General features: G+C 37.7%; 1 protein-coding gene across 1 annotated transcript in view; it reads left to right on the top strand.

Annotated features, from left to right (window-relative positions):
- The window catches only part of DCDC2 (doublecortin domain containing 2), a 184015-nt gene that overhangs the window by 35988 nt on the left and 125805 nt on the right, over positions 1–22222 (top strand). Inside the window, exons 4-5 of the mRNA XM_016954988.4 lie at positions 21448–21524; positions 21646–21777. Of these exons, the coding sequence (XP_016810477.1) occupies positions 21448–21524; positions 21646–21777 (209 nt within the window). The remainder of the gene's footprint in view (positions 1–21447; positions 21525–21645; positions 21778–22222) is intronic.

Raw genomic sequence — 22222 nt, 5'->3', positions numbered from 1 at the left:
GCCATAGCATAGTTATCAACACTAGAACATTAAAATTGATACAATTACCTAATCTACAGATCTTACTAGAATTTTGTCAGTTTTCCCACTGATATTTTTTTCCTGGTCCAGGATCCAATCTAAAATCCCACGTCTTGTTTGGTGTTCCTATCTCCTTAGGTTCTGCCAAAACTAGGTTGTTTTGATAGAAAACTACCAAACTACCAACCACCCTGTGACTGTTCCTCAGTCTTTCATGACCTTGACAATTTTGAAAGTCAGTTATTTTTATTTTTAAATTGAGGTGGAGTCTTGCTCTGGAGGCTGGAGTGCAGTGGCATAATCTTGGCTCACTACAGCCTCAGTGTCCTGGGCTCCAGTGATCCTCCTGCCTTGGCCTCCCGAAGTGTTAGGATTATAGGTGTGAGCTACCATATCTGGCAAGTCAGTTATTTTGTAGACGGTCCTTTAATTTAGGACATATCCGGTGTTTTCTTGTGATCGGGTTGAAATGATTCATTTTTGGAGATGTCAACAAAAAGAGTCAAACTCTGTAAAATATTTTAAGAGGTTAATTCTGATCTAAATATGAGTGACCATGGCCTGTGACACAGCCCTCAGGAGATCTTGAGAACTTGTGCCCAAGGTGGTCAGGGTACAGCTTGGTTTTATATATCTTAGGAAGGCATGAGACATCAATCAAATACATTTAAAGAAATACAGTTGTTTGGTTCAGAAAGGCGGGACAACTGAAAGTGGGGGCTTCCAGGCTATAGGTAAATTTAAACATTTTCTTGTTGACAGTTGGTTGAGTTTGTCCAAAGACCTGGGATCAATAGAAAAGAATGTTCCGGTTAAAGACAAAGGATTGTGGGGACCAAGTTTTATTGTGCAGAGGAAGCTCTTAGATAGCAGACTTCAGAGAGAGCAGGTTGTAAATTATTTCTTACTGGACTTAAAAGGGTACCTGGCTCTTAGTTGATTATCTCCTGGATCTGGAAAAAAAAAAGGAAGGAAAACACAGGGGAAAGGAGATTCGTATAGAATGTGGATTTTTCCCACAAGAGACTTTGCAGGGCAATTTCAAGGTATGGCAAGGAAATATATTTTAGGGTAAAACATTTTTATTTTCTTCCTTGTTATGCCAGAATCAGATTGGAAAGTAAGTCGCGATATGCAAGGTCAAATAAAACCCATCTGATGAGAATTTATGATTTGTAGGTTATGACTCCCCAGACACCTTAGATAGGAATTTGGGCAAGATAAAAAATCAGAGCTTAATCTTCAGGGAGCAAGAATACCAGGAAATGATGTTCCCTGTTCAGTGCATTGTATTAGAAGACACTGCTGAGGAAACATGATTGGAAAAAAGTCTTTTCCCAATCCAGAAGTTCTCTTCACAAAAGGTAGTAGAGAAAGAAAAGTGTTATTATTACACAAGCGTTGAATCAGAATATGACACCCATCACAGGCAATCCATGAAACGATTGCAAAGACAAAAAGAAATCTCACCCTTTTAGATAGCCAAGTAGAGGCTACCCATTACATACATGGTTTCAAGATAAACAAAACTAGTCTTCAAGAAAGAGGGCTTGACAGCATCATTTGTCACACGTAATTAATTCATCCTAATTTTACCAGGTATTTGGGGTGACCATTTGTATTAGCTAATTTGTTTTTATCCAAAGGAGAAACAAATGTCTCATGTCTTTATGACAGGAAGTTTGGCTCCTACCCAGCAAAGTTAGGATCCTATCCTCCCACAGAGACTGGGAAATACCAGTGATATCGCTTTTGCTTTTTGCATTTCAAAGAGATGACTGCTAGGTCCCTTGAGTGGGACATTTCTGGGTCATAAAGTTGACAAAAGGCCTAAGTAGTGTTTAAAATAATTATGCAGATTTCACAGAGAGGACAAAGTACTTATACTCTAGTATTCTAAAGCAAATGCTCTGATAAAAAGGAAGGGAGGGAGATCTCTTATTTTTAGAATTAAACCTCTTATTTTTAATTTGTATTTGTCCTTGCAGTACATGATGCTGACATGTCATATTACTGGTGAGACTGACTTTGATCAGTTGGTTACGGTGATGTCTGCCAGGTTTCCCCACTGTAAAGTTACCATTATTTTTTCCTTTGTAATTAATTACCGTCTTGTGGAGGAGATAGTTTGAGACTATGCAAATATACTGTTTCTTAATATTCATAGTTTCACCCACAAATTTTAGCATCCATTGATGGTTCTTTTCTGTAGTAACTGTTACTATGCTGTTTACCAAAAGGTGATTTTCTATTTTCATTATTCCTTCTACATATTAATTGGAATTCTTCTATATGGAAGAATTGCCCTCATTTATTTTTTAATGTATTTATTCAATCATTTATTTGCATCAGTATGGATTCTTAGATATTTATTTTAGGTGTTAAAATCTAATAATATCATTCGTTTTGTTGCTTAAATTATTCTTGATTTGGCCACTGAGAACTCTTTCAAGTTGGCTTTTGTGTCTTTCCAGTATGGCCCTGCTTTTTTTTTCTCCATTTAATTACTTTCCAGCACTACAAGATGTTCCAGGCTTGTCGTATATTTTTCCTTCTCTGGCCCTGGAATAAATTGTTTCTCCAAGGATCTCTAGTCCCTTTTATTGGAGAATGGTATTTAGAAACCAGCATCTGGGCATTAGGGGTGCTCCTTGCTATTGAGGTTTCAATGCTTTTAGGCCCTCTCAGTAGACAGAACTAGAAAATAAATGTACATATATAACTATACATACATACTAATCTAGTTATTTCTGTATCTATTCTGTATCTATTATGCATGTCTATATGCAAATAGATATTTTAAACACTGAGTTTGTAGCCGAGTGTGGTGGCTTATGCCTGTAATCCCAGCACTTTGGGATGCCAAGGTGAACGGATCACTTGAAGTCAGGATTTTGAGGCCAGCCTGGCCAACATGGTGAAACCCTGTCTCTACTAAAAATACAAAAATTAGCCAGTTGTGGTGGCAGGTGCCTGTAATCCCAGCTACTTGGGAAGCTGAGGCAGTAGAATTGCTTGAACCTGGGAGGCAGAGGTTGCAGTGAGCCAAGACTGCATCACTGCATTCCAGCCTGGGCGACAGTGAGACTCTGTCTCAAACCCCACCCCCCACAAAACAAACAAACAAAAACCAAAAAATTGAGTTTGTACTGATACCTCCAGTTCTACTCCAGCACCACGGGGTTTATTCTAGTCTGCCTCAGTTCCTTATTTGTAACTTCTTTCTGTAATAGTAGGAAATCCTACTCTCATCATCCACATTACATTTATGTATTGGTTTACTTTTAATGTAGATTCAAAATAGTTTTAGAATTGCTAACCTATTCTCTTATGAGAAGCATTTGATTGACTAAAGTACACTATTTGTGTACAGCTTTTTGTCCTTAGACTTCAGTATATAGTGAGAATACTATTTTCCCAAGCTCTTTGGGTTAGTTTCTTCCTTCACTGTCCATTTATTGATTTGTAACACAGTTAGGTTCATTTGTTACTGTATCTTTCTATTTTGTGTTCCTCCTATATTTTGGTTGGTTTTAATTATTTGCCATGGTCCTAAAAGTCATAAGCTATACAAAATATATACTGAGAGAAGGGTTGCTCCTCTCCCTCCATCTCTGCTACTCAGTTCCTACCCACACACTACCCATTACTTCTACTTATTTCCTGTCCATTCTCTGTAGGAAACCACTCTCCTTAGATTCTGGTTTATCCTTCCTGTCCTTATCCTGTCCTTTTGCACAAATGAGCAGGTACATGTATACATTTTCAAAATACCCTTCTTACCTATATGAAGGGTAGCATACTGTAGATAGTCTTTGGCACTTTACTGTATTTCACTTAACAAAATGTCTTGGGAAAATCTCTCCTGGACATTGGTCTAGGCAAAGAATTCGTGACTAAGACCTCAAAAGCACAAGCAAGAAAAACAAAAATATTCTGAATCAAGGACCAGAGAAAAAGACAAACAAAACAAAACAAAAGTAGACAAATGGGACTTAATTAAATTAAAAAACTTCTACACAGCAAAAGAAATAATCAACAAAATAAACAGACACCCTGCAGAATGGGAGAAAATATTTGCAAACTATGCATCCCACAGGGGACTGATATCCAAATTTACAAGGACTCAAACAACTCAAAAAAGGAAAAAAAAAAAACCCACAAATAATTTCATTAAAAAGTGGAAAAATTCATGCATAGTCATTTTTCAAAAGAAGACATACAAATGGCCAAAAAGCATATGAAAAACTGCTCAACATCACCGATCATCAGAGAAATGCCAATTAAAAATGCAATGAGATATCATCTTATACCAGTCAGAGTGGCTATTATTAAAAAGTCAAAAAACAACAAATGTTAGCAAGGATGCAGAGAAAAAGAAATACTTATACACTGTTGGTGGGAATGTAAATTAGTACAACTGCTGTGGAAAATAATGGAGATTTCTCAAAGAACTAAAAATAGAACTACCATTCAGTCTGGCAGTCCCACTACTGGGTATCTACCCAGAGGAAAGAAATCATTACATCAAAAAAGATACCTGCACTCATATGTTTATCTCAGCACTATTCACAATAGCAGAGATATGGACTCAACCTAAGTGTCCATCAACAGATAACTGGATACAGAAAATGTGATATAATACACACACACACACGTACGTATATAAAATGGAATATTATTCAGCTGTTAAAAAGAATGAAATTATGTCTTTTGCCGCAACATGGATGGAACTGGAAGCCATTATCTTAAGCGTAACTACTCAGACACAGGAAGACATAGGAAGTGCATATTCCCACTTATAAGTGGGACCTAAATAATGTGTACAAATGGACATAGAATGTGGAATGATAGACATTAGAGACTCAGAAGGATGCTGGAGCAGAAGGGGATGAATGATGAGAAATTACTTAGTGGATACATTGTACATTATTCCAGTGATGGATACACTAAAAGTCCAAACTTCACCACTATGCAATATATCCATGTAATAAAAATGCACTTGTACCACTTAAATTTATACAAAAAACAATTAAAAAAACTAACAACAACAATAACAACAAAAAACCCAGTATGTCTTGGAAACCTCTCCATATTGGTACGTAAAGATCTTTCTCACACCTTACTGCAACTTCAGAGCCCTCCATCGTATGGATGTGCTATATTTAAGCACTCTCCTATGTATGGACATTTAGGTTGTTTCTAATATTTTGGAATTATAAATAATACTACAATGAATAAAACTGTGAATATGTATTTTTGTCTCATTTGTTGGAGGTATATATTTAGAGTAGGTTTATAGAAGTGGCATTGCTGGGCCAAAAGATGGGGGAATATGTAGTTTTGTTAGACATTGCTAAATTCCCCTCTGGAAGCTTTGTGCCAATTCGTGTTCCTATCATCAATGTATGGGAGTGTCTGTTTCTACTGTCTTAAAAAACAAATATGTTGCCTTACTTTTTCATTGTTTGCCATCTAGTAGGTGAGAAATGGTATCTTGGTGTTGTTCTAATTTGCATTTCTCTGGTTACAAGTTCGAACATTTTTTATATGTGTAAAGATCAATTTTTAGATTTTTTTAAAAAACATGAATTGCCTGTTCTTGTCCTTTCATTTTTTCTAGCAGAGTATAAAGAGTTTTTTTTTTATTTGTATAAAGAGTTCTTTTTATGTTAAGGATATTTATGCTTTATCTCTGATATAGGTTGTGAATATTTTCTTCTAGTTTGTCAATTGTCTTATGACTTTGCTTATGGTGCTTTTTTTGTCATGGAAAAATGATTTTTTGTTTTTATGTTAGTCAAATTTATCCAGCTTATTGCCTCTGGATATGGAGTCATAATTAGAAAGCCTTTGTCTATACCAAGGCTAAAGAGGAATTCACCCATGTTTTCTTTTAGTACTTGTATGATTTCATTTTGTACTTTTATATTACTATTCCATTTGGAGTTCATTCTTGTCTATAGTATAAGATATGGATCGAATTTTCTCTTTTTCCAGAGATGCCTAGGCTACCCCACTGTCCCAAAGCCATTTATTGAAAGTTTATCTTTGCTCCAGTGATTTGAAATGCCAACTTCATCATGTACTAAATTTCCATATGTACTTCCTTTGGTCTGTTTCTGGGCTTTCTAGTCTGTTCCTCTGGTCTATTTGTCTATGCACAAGTACCACCCTGCTAAAATTAATTTTTAAAATTATGGTTTAAAAATTATCAAAATTGTAGTTTAGAATAAGTATAGTTTTTAAAAAATGAAAAATATATTGTCCCTAAGTCTAACATTCAAACAATTGGATTTCATATTTTAAAATTATCTTTCAGTTTTTCTCCATACATACATCTGTAAATACAGATGTATGCATGTATGTGTGCATATATGTAGTGTTTTTGCCATGGAAAAATAGCTTTTTGTTTTTACGCAGTCAAATTTGTCTCTCTCTCTCTCTCTCTCTATATATATATATACACACATATGTATATACAGAGTTGTAATCATGGAATATTTTATACAAAGCTTTTTTCATTATTTTTCTCTTATATTGTTTTCCTTGTATTTTTCATACTTGCATCGTCTTTGTCATCATTTTTGATAGCAATATATACTGTTTTATTGAGCTGATGTCATAAGTTACTTAATACAATTGTATTTAGAAAATTTCCATTGTTTGAGTCATCATCTTTAAGTATATAGCTTTTTTCCACATCTTAATTATTTTATCAGGATAAATCAGGCAGACATTTACTGTCAAAGGATATAACACATTTTATGCCTCTGAATACCTAATTCTACAGAGTTTTGAAAAAATATATTAATTTAAAATGTTATCAGTAAGGTAGTTTTGCCTCAAATTTCTTAGCATTGGACAAATGATTTTTGAATAACCTGTAGAATATGTAAAACTTCAGGTTTTCTTAAAGCACTCTGAATTTGGCAGTATTTAGGCATTTGTTTCTTACTCGTTTATCTTAATATTTCCATTAGTGGCATCCATACGGCTGATCCTTCTCTCTTAGCTTCTGAAATGTTTCGCTGTCTTGGTTTACCCCTTACCATTGCACTCTCCTACCTCCCTGTCCACTTTTCTCCTGAGTCCTCTGGAATTTTTTTCTCCTCCATTACCCAACCCCAAAGCTTGGTCCTGAACCATTTTCTTTGCTTTCTACTCTCTTCCTTGCTGAGCACTTTCATTTTCATGGCTTTAAATATGATCAGTATGCTGATTACTCCCACATCTGTGTCTCTAGCCCTGACTTCATGGAGCCCCAGCCTGCCTGCATGAATGGCACCTCTATTTGGAGGTCTCATAGGCATCTCAGATGTAATGTCCAAGACTGAACTCTGGATCCACAGCAAGTGCAAATGTTCTGTGTCCCAGTAGACAGCATCACTGTCCACCTGACTGTTCCAGGTCTCCTTCGCTTACTAGCCACAAACTTCTTTCAGCAAGTTCCAGCTTCTACTGCAAACATGTATCTAGGCTTCACCCACTTTTCTTTTTTTCCTCAGTCATCCCCCAGGAAAAGCTACCACCATCTCTGACTTGGATAACTCACCAGCCTCCTTTTTGGTCTCCTTGCTTCCAGTCTTGCTTTCTGCAGTCTCTTCTCCATGTGGCAGCTGGGGTGATGTTTATAAAAATCTGCAGTGGAGTCTAATTATGCTTAGGCTGAAACTTAGCCTTCTTTCTTTGGTGTAGGAGGCCCTGCATTGTGCCCGCCAGCCTGTCCTTCCCTCCTTCTCCCTACTGCACTCCAGCTACTCCAGCCTCCTTTCTGCTCCCAAAGTATTTTTTTGGTTTGATTTCTTATTTTTTGTGTATCACTAACCCTCTCTATTATTTTGTGGGCTTCATGAAGGCAGGGGTCTTGACTATTTTATTTACCAACAAATACTCAACATTAGTCCAGTGCCTGTCACACAGTAGATGACTGATAGATGTCAATGAATGAATGAGCCCTCTCTGTGGATAGTAAATAAACTAGGAGGTACATAGACGATTTACTGTAGACAGCTTCTGATTTCAGACTGTGGGGTGCCTCTTAGGGCCTGTCTCTTCCTTTAGAAGGGGAGTATCATGTATGGAAGGCTTTCTTCTCTGCATTGGGGTTCTTCAGATGTCCTCAACCACTGCAGTAAAGGCTGGTGGCTGGTGTGGACGACTTGATTCTAGGAGGTTCCTTAAGGTGTAAGTGCTTCTCTAAGGAGCTACAGAAACATGCATTATCTGGGACTATTTGTGGGGCTGATTATTTAAAAAAAAAAAAAAAAAGCAAAGATCAATATCATTTTCCATCCTGGAACATTGCCCTTAAAGTGTGTTTTTGGAAATCAAAGTGTATTCCACTAGTATATCTATCAGAGAGGTATAGCTATTATATAGCAATGGGGAAAACGGACATGAACTGCTGAGGCGGGATTAATTTGAGTGGGAAACATGCTCAGATTCTTAAATGTAGGTTTTAGTCCTATTACAAGAAAAATATATTTCTTTTGAAAGATCTCAAGCACTTAGCACTAGTATATCAGTTTTGGTTAAGGACAGGACACGTTTCTCTACCTTGAAACCACCTAGAACAATGCAAGTTAGCAGCATCATTGGTCTGTTGCTGAACAGTTGTGACCCTGTTAGGAAGGGTTTCTGATCTTCCGGACTTTTTTCCAACACTGACACTTATTCAAATTTAATTACTATCACATTTGCCTTGTGAAATGTGGCATCTAGTAAGCAATTGAAACTGAAATTTATATATTATTATATTAAAAACCTAGCTGATCTAGTCAATGTTCATTTTTTTAAACAGTTATGAGAAGATTCCTGTATCGGATTCCATTGATGTTCATAATGATGATTTGTTCCATTTTGGAGGTTCCTATTGCCTTAGCAATTGTTTGACATTTAGGGTTAGTAAGGCCATATTTTTAGTTTTAATTTTAGTGCTTTTTTGTTTTTGTTTTTGTTTTTTTTTGAGACGTCTTGCTCTGTTGCCCAGACTGGAATGTATAGAGTAGCATGATCATAGCTCATTTCAACCTTGAACGCCTAGGCTCAGGCAATCCTCCCACCTCAGCCTCCTGAGTAGCTGGGATTATAGGAATGAGCCACTGCACCTAGCTAATTTTAAACCTTTTTGTAGAAACAAGGTCTCACTATGTTGCCCAGACTGGTCTCGAACTCTGAGCTTCAAGTGATTCTCTTGCCTTGGCCTCCCAACGTGCTGGGATTACAGGCATGAGCCACCATGCCTGGCTCATATTTTTAATAGTTTAATTTTAAAAGCTCTATTTTTGTTTGAAATAACTTGTATTTTAATAACACTTCAGTATTTTTGGAGAATGTGAGAACTTGGAGAGATTGCTGAAATGCAGTGCCCTCATCCTGTAGCTGAGTATGCAAGTCACCCATGTTGGTGAAGTGACTGCCTCCGGAAACTCAGTGAGGAGCTGCGCTTCTAGGGCTAGGAGCTGACTTCCAGTCCAGTGCTCCTGAATAAGCTGCACCACCTTATTCTTGCCTTTACCCCTTTACTGTCTGTCATCCCTGTAAGCTCAGTGAGAGTGGGGACCCCGTCTGTCCACCTCTGCTGAATCCTCTGAAGAGATCACAAAGCCAGCACATTGTGGGTGAAAAACTAATATTTGCTAAAAATGTTAGCTTCCCTTTTCTTGCCATCTGTTGGTGGGTTCACAGCTTTCATAGTATTTCTGAAGGACTGAATGTAGATCATGTAGAGTTGGCACATTCTCCAGTGGGAATCCTGGGGGCTAAATGACTTATTTCCTTGCAGGTGGAAGCTGCAGCCGCCCACACGCGCTGCCCGCTGCATACTCAGCATTGCTCACTTTTATCTTGCATTGTTATGTACACACTGTCAGCTGCTCTGCATTCCTAGTGGAAAATTTACATTCCACTGCCTAGATATGTTTGATAACCAAAATCCCATTTGGGAAAATAAAACAAAAACAAAAAATGGCAATGGTGAAATCTAAGTATGGTGTAGTAAGTTAAGAAAGAATACAAAAGAAAAGACAAACAATCCCCAAATACTTTTATTTTTTTTCCCCAGTGCTTGCTTAGTGGCAGTTCCTGTAACTTCTGAGAATTCTCTTGAGTTAATTGGTTATTTTTTAACTTTATGGGGGCCATATTATTCTCTTAAGCATAGCATTAGGGAAACCCATGAGCATTTACTTGTGAATACCTTAACAAGTATTCAAGTAACATTTATTTTCTTGTAAGTGCCCATTGCAAATAATTATTTTTAGAATAAGTTAGTACACTTGAGGCTTAACATTATATATTCAGAATTCTTAGGATCATCTGTGGAAATATTTCTGTGGTGATATATTCCACAGAAAACAATAAAGAGAAAAATCAAACCAGAATTTCAATAGCTTAAAAATTTGTGGTATGAAAACTGATTTGAAGCATCAAAATTTGCTGAGAAGACTTAGGAATATAAACATTTATTTAATATATACATACATTGAAGAGTTTTCCAAAGAAGGTATTACTTATGATGGGTATCTTATCTTCTGGGTCATTTTTAGGTTAAAAAAGAAATATTTTACTTTGCTTTGTTTTGAATAGCGTAGCGTATCATCTGTTTGTTTGTTAATTTGGTTTGAATTGTTTTCCTGTCTCAGTGAATGGAGGTATTCATTTAGATCACAGTACAAAAGGCAAAATATGCAAACCGATGCTATGGTATCCATTATTGGGAGGAAAATAGCCATCTGAATAAGGAATGATAATCCGCACTTGACAGATGAGCCCTAACCTTTCCTTTGGAAATCAGCCTGTGTACTGGGTACAGCAACATGGGGACCAATAGGACCCAGGTAGAGATGAGTGGTTTCATCAGCTCATAGAAACTAACTGGACCCTTCTGGGAATGTTCCAGACAGCTTGTTTGTTATAATTAAAGACATCTTCTCTAACTAGTTTCTCACTGGTTAGTGCAATTGGAATTTAAAAAAAATTATTATTATATAACAATGCTGGTAAAGAGATTCTTTCCAAAATATTTCCGTGGCTGGCCTGATTTTGCCACCATCCCTGGATTATGGAATTTCTAGAAGTTACTGGGATTAACAGATTTTAATTTTCATTCCACTGAGGTGTTATGTGTCCATGTGAAGAGACCACCAAACAGGCTTTGTGTGAGCAATAAAGCTTTTTAATCACCTGGGTGCAGTCGGACTGAGTCCGAAAAAGGAGTCAGCAAAGGGAGATGGGGTGAGGCAGTTTTACAGGATTTGGGTAGGTAGTGGAAAATTGCAGTTAAAGGGGGTTGTTCTCTTGCAGGCGGGGGTGGGGGTCACAAGGTGCTCGGTGGGGAGCTCCTGAGACTCACTGTCCAGGAGAAGGAATGTCACAAGGTCAATTGATCAGTTAGGGTGGGGCAGGAACAAATCACAATGGTGGAATGTCATCAGTTAAGGCAGGAACTGGCTATTTTCACTTCTTTTGTGGTTCTTCAGTTGCTTCAGGCCATCTGAATGCATATGTGCAGGTCACAGGGGATATGATGGCTTAGCTTGGGCTCAGAGGCCTGACATCAGGTTGTACATAAATTGTACTGTTAGCCTCATGTGAAGAATATTTGATAGTAGTCAAGGGGAGACAGACTTGGGTGAACTTGAGAACATATGTGCTGCAAGGCACAGTAGGAAGAACTCTGGTTTGGAAGTCACGAGTGGATTCATGTGACTGCTTCTTTGCTTACTGCATGACCTTGAGTGATGGGGAGGCTCATCTTTTCCCATCTATACAATTAGAGTAATGGTAACCTCATAAGGTTATTTTGAGGAACAAATGTGAATATAAATGAAAACCTTTTATAAATTCTGATGTGTTTTACAACTGTAAATTTATTAGAAAATAACTACCTTAGAATGATATTGTGAAAAGTCAAAGTAACATATGGAAAGTATTTGATGCAGTTCTGGGCATAATATATGCTCAAAAATTGGTGTCCTAATTGTTGTTTAATTAAAGTATGTACTGAGCAAATTCTGTATTCAAAGCACCAATAATAGGTTTTTTGGTTATAGATAAGGCTGTTTACTAAGAAAACAAATAAATATGCGGTCTACATAAATATTGATGCCATTGGGGAATATGTTAACTTTATAAAAAGTATTGTATAAAAAGTATTGCATGAAAAGTTCAGACAAAATGATTTGCATTTTGGAAGAGAGAAATTATCCAGCAAAGTGAATGGTAAGTGTGGCAATAGGAGAAATAAGGTTACAGTGTGGTAGGATGGGGTCAGCTCAAATATGTTCCAAATAATCAAGTCCAGTCCAAGACACGAGGACATCATCTGAAGCCAGTGGCAGCTTTTATAGGTGTTTGCAGAGAGACGTCACATGTTTGGGTCTGTGCTTCAGGAAGATGAATTCACACAGAGTTGGATGAGAGAGGAAAGATGCTAGAGGCAGGAATGCTGCTTAGACCATGCTAGGTGCAGCTCCTAGAGGATTTGTGAGGACCTGACCTTGGGCTGTGGGGGCAGGTAAGAAAGGGACAGATAAAATAATTTTGAGTGGGGAGAGCTCTGGGATTTCATCAGTGGTAACGATGTGTCCTGTGGTAACATTTTCTTGCAACTGCTTTGAATAAAAATGCAGGTGATTTATGAAAACTGAATAATGCAAAACAAATTTCTTATGTTTTAGTGACTCTGCTGACTTGATGACTGTTTAGGTATAGACAGACTTTTACAAATCTTAGTTTTAATGAAAAGCATTAGACATATCCAGCTGGGTATACAGATTTGGTGTCAGGAGAAAAATCTGGACTAGAGATAGGGATTTGGTTGTCATTGGCAAAATGATGTTGGTCATAAACAACATGGCGTGTGATAAATTTGACCAAGAGAGTGTTTGGGTTAAAAGCCGGGAAGGCAGAGATGGAATTCTGGGGGGGAAATACCAACATTTAATGTGAGCCAAGGAGGAGGAGTTGTTGGTATAGGAAACTGAGAATGGTCACAGAAGGATGGGGTTCAGAGACAACATATTGCTGAACTGTGATGGAGTATCCAGTTATGCAGTTAGTATTTTCCTTTGATACCATAGAAGATTATATACCCAAAATACCCGGGAGCTGTACTATTTCAGATTAACAATACTTATTTAATTTTCTGGAGCTTAATTTTTTGGAGCTCGATTTTCTTACATCCAAAAGAGCACAATACTAGAAAAAGATATTTTAGCACGTCAGATATTATATGGGATATAATGTTCTCTAAGACATAGCCAAGTATAAAAAGTATATTTGTTTAAAAAACACTTTAATACAAATCTACTATGAAAATTAATCAAGAAAATGGATATTATGTTTCTTTTGTAATTTTGCATTGACCAAAAACATCTGAATTTACTTGATTAATATTTATCTGGTATATCTTTGTCCATAGTTTTAACCTACCCATATCTTGTTTTTGTCTTTTTTTTAATTATTATTTTTTTTAATAGACAGGGTCTCACTATGTTGCCCAAGCTGGTCCTGAACTCCTGGGCTCAAGCAGTCCTCCCATTTCAGCCTGCCAAAGTGCTGGGATTATGGGCATGGGCCACCATACCTGGCCTACTCACGTCTTTATATTTAAAGTGTGTCTCTTATAAACAGTATATAGTGAGATCTTGTTCCTTTTTCCAGTCTGCCTGTCTCTGTCCTTTAGTTGGAATTTTTAGTTCATTTGAATTTACTGAATTACTGGCATGATTGGAATCGAGTTTATCATGTTATTTGTTTTTTTGTTCCATCTAATATTTGTTTTTGTTCTTTCTTGTCTTTTTTTATGAACAGATTCATCAAACATTTAAACAATTATTTCATTTTATCTCTCTATTGGCTTTTTAGCTATGCCTCTTTGGGATTTTGTTTTCAGTAGGTACTCTAGGGCTCACAATATACATCCTTAACTTATTTTAGTTTGTCTTCAAATAATATTATGCCAGTTCTGTACAACAGTGTAATTCCATTTATCTTTAATGATACCTTTGTGTTCCTATTAAATATTTTAGTTTTATATATGTACCAATCTCATGAATCATCATTATTATTTTTGTTTTAAACTAGTCTTTAGGACTAATTTTTTTTTTTTTTTTTTTTTGAGATAGAGTCTTGCACTGTCACCCGGGCTGGAGTGCAATGGCGCGATCTCGTCTCACTGCAACCTCCGCCTCTTGAGTTCAAGTGATTCTCCTGCCTCAGCCTCCCAAGTAGCTGGAATTACAGGTGCCTGCCACCACGCCTGGCTAATTTTTTGTATTTTTAGTAGAGATGGGGTTTCACCATGTTGGCCAGGCTGGTCTTGAACTCCTGACCTTGTGATCCACCCACCTTGGCCTCCCCAAGTGCTGGGATTACAGGCGTGGATTAATTTTTTTCAGTTTTAAAAATTACTCACATATTTCCATTCAATGTCCTTTTATACTTCTGTGCAGATCCAGGTTTGTATCTTGTATTATTTTCCCTGTTTGAAGAACTTCCTTTGCGATTTTTTGGTAGCATGGGTCTGGCAACAGTCAATTCTCTCGGCTTTTATCTGTCTAAAAAACGGTCTTTGTTTCAACTTCCTTTTTGGAGGATATTTTCTCAGGACACTCTCTATTGTGTCTAATCTGCTAAAACGCATGGAATGAATTCTTCATTACAGATATTCTGTTTTTTAGTTCTAGAATTTTCTTTTGTTTCTTTAGAGTTTCAATTTTTGGGCTAAAATTTCTCTTATTTTATCATTTTTCCACCTTTTCTACTGAATTTTTTAACGTATTTATAACATTTATATTAAAATCCTTATTTGCTAATTTCAATATCATGATCATCTCTGGGTTTCTTTATTTCTCTTGATAACGGGTCGTCATGTTTTCTACTTTATTTACATGTTTTATAGTTTTTGTTGTGTACTAGTCATTTTGTATGAAATTTTGTATAAAACTTATAGAAATTTAAAGTAGGTGATAATTATCCCCAGGAAAAAGCATGTCCCCTTCTTCTATTGGGCTGCTAGGGAAAGGAGCTGATCTTATAGTATAATCCATAGTTGAGCTGGGAACAGGCTGGGCTGCAGTTTTAGTTAGATTTAGTTTACTAGTGGTTTCAAACACTTTGAGGGTGAAATCAGGGCTTGCTTTCTGTGCAACAGGACTTGGGAGTTAATATTGGTGAGATTTAGAAATCTGTCTCTACAATTAGTCCAGCTATTAGCTATTTCCACCACTGGAGATTCTGTCTGTTACACAGCTTTCCACACTATGGGATTCCTTTCTCTGCTCTTTTGCCCTGCTCTTGGCTTTTGTTACACTTCTGTGCACTTGAAGAAGGCCCCATGGGGAAGAATTCATGGGTGGTGTGGGCTTGCTCTACATCTGGGTTTCCTTGGTCATGCTGACTAACACAGGCTGACTGTCTATGGAGGTTTATTCCTCTGCCTTTTGTGCCCCTGGGGATGAAAGCAGCTGAAGATTTCTTCTCCCTTAGAAAGGGTTCATCACTGTCTGGAATTTAGTTCATCTAGACATCTTTGCATCCTAACAAAGTGACATTGGCACTTTCCAATATCAGTTATGACACATCCCCTCAAAAAATAGGGCCCGTTTAGTCTAGTAGATCTCATCAGACATCTTAGCCAGTCTTTCTCCCATTTAAAAAACAGTGATACTGAAAAAAAAAGAAGGATTCTTTAAAAAATCTTTTTCAGAACAATCTATAATTTGGATGTATCTGGTGTATTGACTCCTTGATAAATTGTTTTCTAATCTGGTGTCTTTTACTAGCCTTTGGCCCTTCTCATTTATCAAAAAGTGGTGATAACTGATTCATTATTTTGTAAAGGATTTTGTTCTCTTTGATGCTGTGTGCTGTTTGCTAAGTAGTAACAGTTTCCTCTAAAATTACCATTTTGAGAACCTGCTTTTCCTTAAATCCATACGATAAAGAAAATAGAGTTGAAGCTTTTTTGTGTAGGTTGGCTTATATTTTGCAAGTAAGAAATTTCACTACATATTTTTCTTTAAAAATGCCTAAGTCTATCTCATGGACAGTCACAAAAATCTGATATGTATTTTTTAAAGTTATTGAAAATTGAGCTTTTAAATTCTATAATCAGTTCTTCCAAGAGGTTTGTGGTCATTACAATTTTGTGATAGTATCATTTAACAGCATCCTTTCCTCACCTCCTTAGACAGAGTTTGTTTTTTTTTGGACCAGGTTTTCAAGACGTGGTGAGTGCTGAGATTTGAGGCAGAGGGATTCTCAGAAGCATTCAGTTTACAGCCCCAGGGAGTGATATTTCCACTTTATTAATTAGTTCATGGAGCATCCCTTTGGGCTAGTTTAGCAGGATTATTCCTACTTTTATAGGTCTAGAAATTGAAGTGTGAAGTGTTGAATTGGCTCATGTAAAAAGGTTTAGGCAATCAGTGTCAAAATTCAGAATTCCAGAGCTTTAGTCAGTTACTCAGTTTATCAACCTTGATCTTGTTATTCCAAATATATGTTTTTAAAGGAACAATTTTGATTTTATTCATTTTATTTTTCATAGCAAACAGATTCATCCAGCTTTTAACTTGAATGTTGACCCAGCTGTGATATTGACCTACTGTTATGGAATTTGTGAACTTGACTTAAATTACTTACGTAAACTTACTGGGTTCACGTGAAGCATTTTATTTTTGTATGGTCATCTGTGACATAAACAAAATCTAATCTAAATAAGATGTCAGAGACAGAGTGATATATTGGAAACAGCGTGTGATTTGTATCCAAATTCTGCACTAGACTCCTAGCTCATCCCATTCCAGCAGGGTAAGAATGGTTAAGTTACTTTTGCCACCTTTGACTTTGGAAATATTTCCAAGAAATATTTTGTCTGTCTGTCTGTCTGTCTATCTATCTATCTATCTATCTATCTATCTATCTATCTATCTATCTATCTATCTAATCTCCACTCAGGGGTTAGAAATGGGGTTTTGCCAGCCTCTTCAGCCTGCTCCAGAATGACTCCTCTCTCTAATTCACTCGGCTAACCTACTTCTCAATATTGAAATAAATTTGGTTTTTCAAGACAATGTTGAGCCCAGTGCAGAATCGAGGCAAGAGGTCAGTCATCAGTGTGTCCTGCTTTTGCTTGGTGTTGATTCCTTCACCAAATGACAAAGTCAAAGTACAAAGTGAAAGTTTGAATTTTGCAATGATAACTTACCATTTGATTGGTTTCGTAGTCACAGATTACACGCTGGTCAGCCTGCTCACCAGTGAACTCCATCCCTGGGTACACGGGGCTCTGAGTGAGAATACCTCATACTCCATCTCTAGGTGTCCATCTCCTTGTAACTAGGAGTGTTGATAGTTAATATTACCCTCATATTTCAAGTAGCATTTCTTTTCTTTCCTTTCTTTTTTTTTTGAGACAGAGTTTTGCTCTTGTTGCCCAGGCTGAAGTGCAGTGGCGCAATCTTGGCTCACTGCAACCACTGCCTTCTGGGTTCAAGTGATTCTCATCCCTCAGCTTCCAAGTAGTTGGAATTACAGGTGCACACCACCACGCCCAGATAATTTTTGTATTTTTAGTAGAGATGGGGTTTCACCATGTTGGCCATGGCTGGTCTCGAACTCCTGACCTCAGGTGATCCACACCCCCCCCCCCCCACCGCCCTTGGCCTCCCAAAGTGCTGGGATTATAGGTGTAAGCCACTGCACCTGGCCTGAAGTGGCATTTATGTTTACAGTGTAAGGGGAAGTGTATGGGCTAATAAGAAAATTGATTTAAAAATTCTAATTTATCATTATGTTCCCCATCATCTAAAGCCATCATGTCCCTAGAGTACCACCAATTGACCAACCCTTTATCCCCGATTAGGGCTCTGGAGAAGTTCCTCTTATACCCAGTTGATTTGGTTTAATTTTTTTGTGTGTTGTTTATTACTTAAAATGCCTGCTAAAAATGCATTTTATATAAAAACTGGTATTGTTTTTAAAAAGTATGAATCATTTTTTATAATTATCTTTTTGTTTCTTTTACAATTCAGGTATACTACTTTGAGTAGTTTTTCAGATTTTTAGTGTATCTGAAAACAATAATTTAGTTATTTTAATTATGTAACTCAAGGAAATATAACTTTAAGATTAGTTTTCAGTTCAACTGGTTAATCATGAACATTTGGGGAACATTTTTGCCATGCTGAATGAGGAAAACAATTATTATTTAAAACAGATGGTTTGATTGAATTCAAGTAATAATTTACATACTCAGAATCAAATTACATAGTTATTTCAACAATCATGTATTTTTATGAATTTCAATATATTGTTTATAGCTATCTGTGCTCTAAAGCAAGACAGCATGTTTTAGACAATGCAACAAGATTTTTAAAGTTACTTATTGATATAACGTATTAACTTTTGCCTTTAATTCAATAACCCAACAAGATTTTAAACCATCAAGAATGGGTATGGTTAGAGAGTCACATATTGAAGAGATAACAGCAGAGCATCCTCTGTATGTGCTTAGTGCATTGCTAGGTAAGGCACTAAGGAGGAATGCTTAAGCCCAGGAGTTTGAGGTTACAGTGAGCTCTGATCACACCACTGTACTCTAGCCTGGGTGACAGAGCAACACCCTGTCTCTAAAAGGGAAAAAAAATGATATAACTCTCACTTGTAAGTACCCATTTGAAACAATCTCCATGATAAATTATTAAATTAAAAAAGCAAGGTGCTGAAGAATCGGTAAAGCAGGCCATCAGCGCATTTAAAAATTGTATGTATGTGCTGTGTACATAAGATAATATGCATGTGTATGTACAGACTATCTTTGAAGGAGTATTTCTAACTCTGGTTGCAGCTTGGTGATTAGGGCATAGGAGTGGGAAGGACACTTCTTTTTTACTATACACCCCCTTTAACCACTTGAATTTTGTTCAGGTGCATGCATTACCTGCTAAACATTTTATTTTATTTTTTCTTTTGAGACAGAGTCTCGCTTTCTTGCCCAGGCTGGAGTGCAATGGTGCCATCTCAGATCACTGCAACCTCTGCCTCCCGGTTTCAAGCAATTCTCGTGCTTCAGCCTCCTGAGTAGCTGGGACTACAGGCGCACACCACCACACTCAGCTAATTTTTGTATTTTCAGTAGAGACAGGGTTTCACCATGTTGGCCAGGCTGGTCTCCAACTCCTGACCTTAGGAGATCCGCCTGCCTCAGCCTCCCAAAGTGTTGGGATTACAGGCGTGAGCCAACACACCCAGCCCTGTTAAACATTTTTTAAAAAGTCAGCATCACTTAATGTGATGCTAGGTGTTAGTGTAGGGCTACAAACCTGTGTGCTTAAAATGAAAAAAAGTTACTATGATTAAATTTTAAAAATTGTACTCTAGAGTATGACATTTTAACAAACATTTATTGTGCAACTCGTAGGCATTGCCAAGCACTGTTTTAGGCACTGGAGAGTCACAGAAAAAATATTCATTCTTGTTTCTCTCAGAGATGGCATAATTCTACCAAGAATGGAGTCCCATAAATGATCTAAGGCTACTATTTGATTTTTAAGATAACTAGCAAAGTGCGTAGCAAATAGTAGGGGCTCATAGACATAGGTTCACTAAACCTCTACCACTTATTATGTGTGACTTTAGGCCAATTAATTAATCAAGCTCCAGTTTCTTTAGTAAATTGGGACTATAGTAATGCCACTTCAGGACACTGTTTTGATGATTAGAAAATATATAATGCATATAAATTACTTAGTACAGTGCTTGCCATGAAATATAGCACAACTCTTACCTATTTTTATAAATTAGTGTTGTTTGTAAGTTTTCCTTTCAAATCATGGGGTAAAATCACCTAAAACTCAAAGTGCAAGAATCAATACTATAGTAGCTGTAGCAGTTTGAGACAGAAAGCGCAAGAAGAATGAGCAGGGAATGATTGGTGATAACTGAGCTGGGCCTTGAAGAGCAGATGGAATTCCAGTAGGTGGAGAAATGAGGAGGGCTTTTTAGCCAGAGGGGCAAAGGCAAGGTGTGGATGCAGGGGATGTTTTGGGAATGGAGGGGAGCAGGCTGGTTCAACTACAGTGCTTGACGAGGAGTCTGTGTGGAAGGAGTGTTGGTAGGAGATGAGGGCACCAAGTAAGCGGCACTTGGTCCTGGGAGTTCTTGCAGGCCATGCTTGAAAGTCGGGATTTATCTTCCAGTGTTAAAGGTGGACACCAGACGGCAGAAGCCTGAAGAGAGGATAGGGAGGAAGTCGGAATAGGAATAATGAAGAGAGAGATGGCAGCCGTACTTGAGAGCGGCCATAAGGTCAAGGGGAAAATTAAAGGCACCAGGTGGAGATGGAGGTCTTAAATGAATGAACAAGCAGAGACAGCCGGGGACAAAATCAAGATGTGGGCTTAGCTTCGTAAAGGCATATAGTTCCTTCTGAGACAGGCAGAAAAGGAGAAAAATGGTGAGGATCTAGATGAGGTGAGTTGTGGAGGGAAGGAAGGTTGAGGGGCTTCGTGTCTACTGGCTTCTATTTCTTGACATTTGGAATGAAATGACCTGCTGAGAGTGTGTGTGCCTGGAGTGGGATTTTAGGGGTTAGGTGAGGGGTGAGGTGAGATGAGAGGTGAGGATTTGGACTATCCACTGTGGGAAATGGAAAAAAGAACTGTGGGAAGAGTGGAGGGCTGGCTGAGCAAGCTATACTGAGGTCCAGGTGATGGCTTGATGCTGAAAGCTGGTCTCAGGTGAGGGCTGCTCGTGGGGCCCCGTGGTTCTCTCTAATAGCAGCTGGGACCCTGGAAGCAAAAAGAGAGGCAAAGGTGATCACATCTACCCAGTTGCAAGGGCTGCGGAAATCGAGGGTGCTGGCGTGAGTGTACCTGATTCAATGGGGGATAGGGGAGAAAGTGAAACCTGGGAAAAATTGCTTGTGTCAGTCTTAAGAGAAAAGGGTGGGGTCAGGCACTTGGTGGGGGCCAAGGATCAGAAAGCAGGTGCATGGGAATGGGAAAGGAAAGATGATGGAACACAGTATGTTGGGCTGCAGGCACAGCACTTCAGAGCTCAAGATTTTATAGGATTATTTTGTTGTTTTTCAGAATGCATTGTTTAAAAATTATCTTAATATTTTCGTAACAGAAAATGATTTCTGTTTTGTTTTTTTTTTTTTCCCACAGATCATGAGCAGTGTGCCTAGGGCTTAAGGGAAATTTTCCTTTCTTTTCTTGAGAGCTTTGTTAAGGGCTTATAATATTGCTAAAGGGTGAGCTCAGAGTTTACAGAAATGCTGAGAAAAGCAAGGTTTTAACAAAGGCACAGGAAGTCTCAGGCAGTTCCCTAGAAACTGTAGATTTTCCTCATAGGAAAAAAAAGCTAATATAAGCTTAGTGGTTTATATTTTTTTTTCCTTTGCTTTTAAAGGTAAAACCAGTAATCCATAGCAGGATCAATGTGTCAGCTCGCTTTAGAAAACCGCTTCAGGAGCCGTGCACTATCTTGTAAGTTGAAACCCTTTATACTTCAAGTTAAAATTGGCTTGGTGGTTTCCTTTTGGTTTGGAATTTGTGTTGTAGTTTTCAAGGCATAACTGTTTCAGAAGGTTTGCCTCCTGTTTTCCAGCTTGATTGCAAATGGAGACCTCATAAACCCAGCTTCTCGCCTCCTTATCCCCAGAAAAACCTTGAATCAGTGGGATCATGTACTACAAATGGTCACGGAAAAAATCACTCTGAGGAGCGGGGCTGTTCACAGGTATGTCAAAACAAACTTGTAAGTGGAGGAGTTTTTGAATTGTTGAAGATATTCTCAGGAGGCTCCGGAGTCACTGGTCTGTAGATTTGAATTTTGGCTCCCCAGTTAGGCCCCATATGCCTCAGTTTCTTTATCTGTAGAATGGAGATATACCTCATAGCGTTGTTTAAAATGAGGTAATCCACATACAGAGCTTAAAACAGTCATTGGCACATAGTAGCACATCTACAAATATTAACGATTTTTATTCTTTGATTTAGAGTGACTAGGCAAACATAACTTTAGTTGAGAAGGATTTTTTGAAACAGCCAGCCTCTTAACTCTTTTTTTTTTTTTTTTTTTTCGAGATGGAGTCTTGCTCTGTTGCCCAGGCTGGAGTGCAGTGGCACGATCTCAGCTCACTGCAAGCTCTGCCTCCTGGGTTCACGCCATTCTCCTGCCTCAG

This window comes from Pan troglodytes, chromosome 5 (assembly GCF_028858775.2).
Source record: "Pan troglodytes isolate AG18354 chromosome 5, NHGRI_mPanTro3-v2.0_pri, whole genome shotgun sequence".
Taxonomy (NCBI): Eukaryota; Metazoa; Chordata; class Mammalia; order Primates; family Hominidae; genus Pan; species Pan troglodytes.
This window is presented reverse-complemented; position numbering and strand designations above follow the sequence as displayed.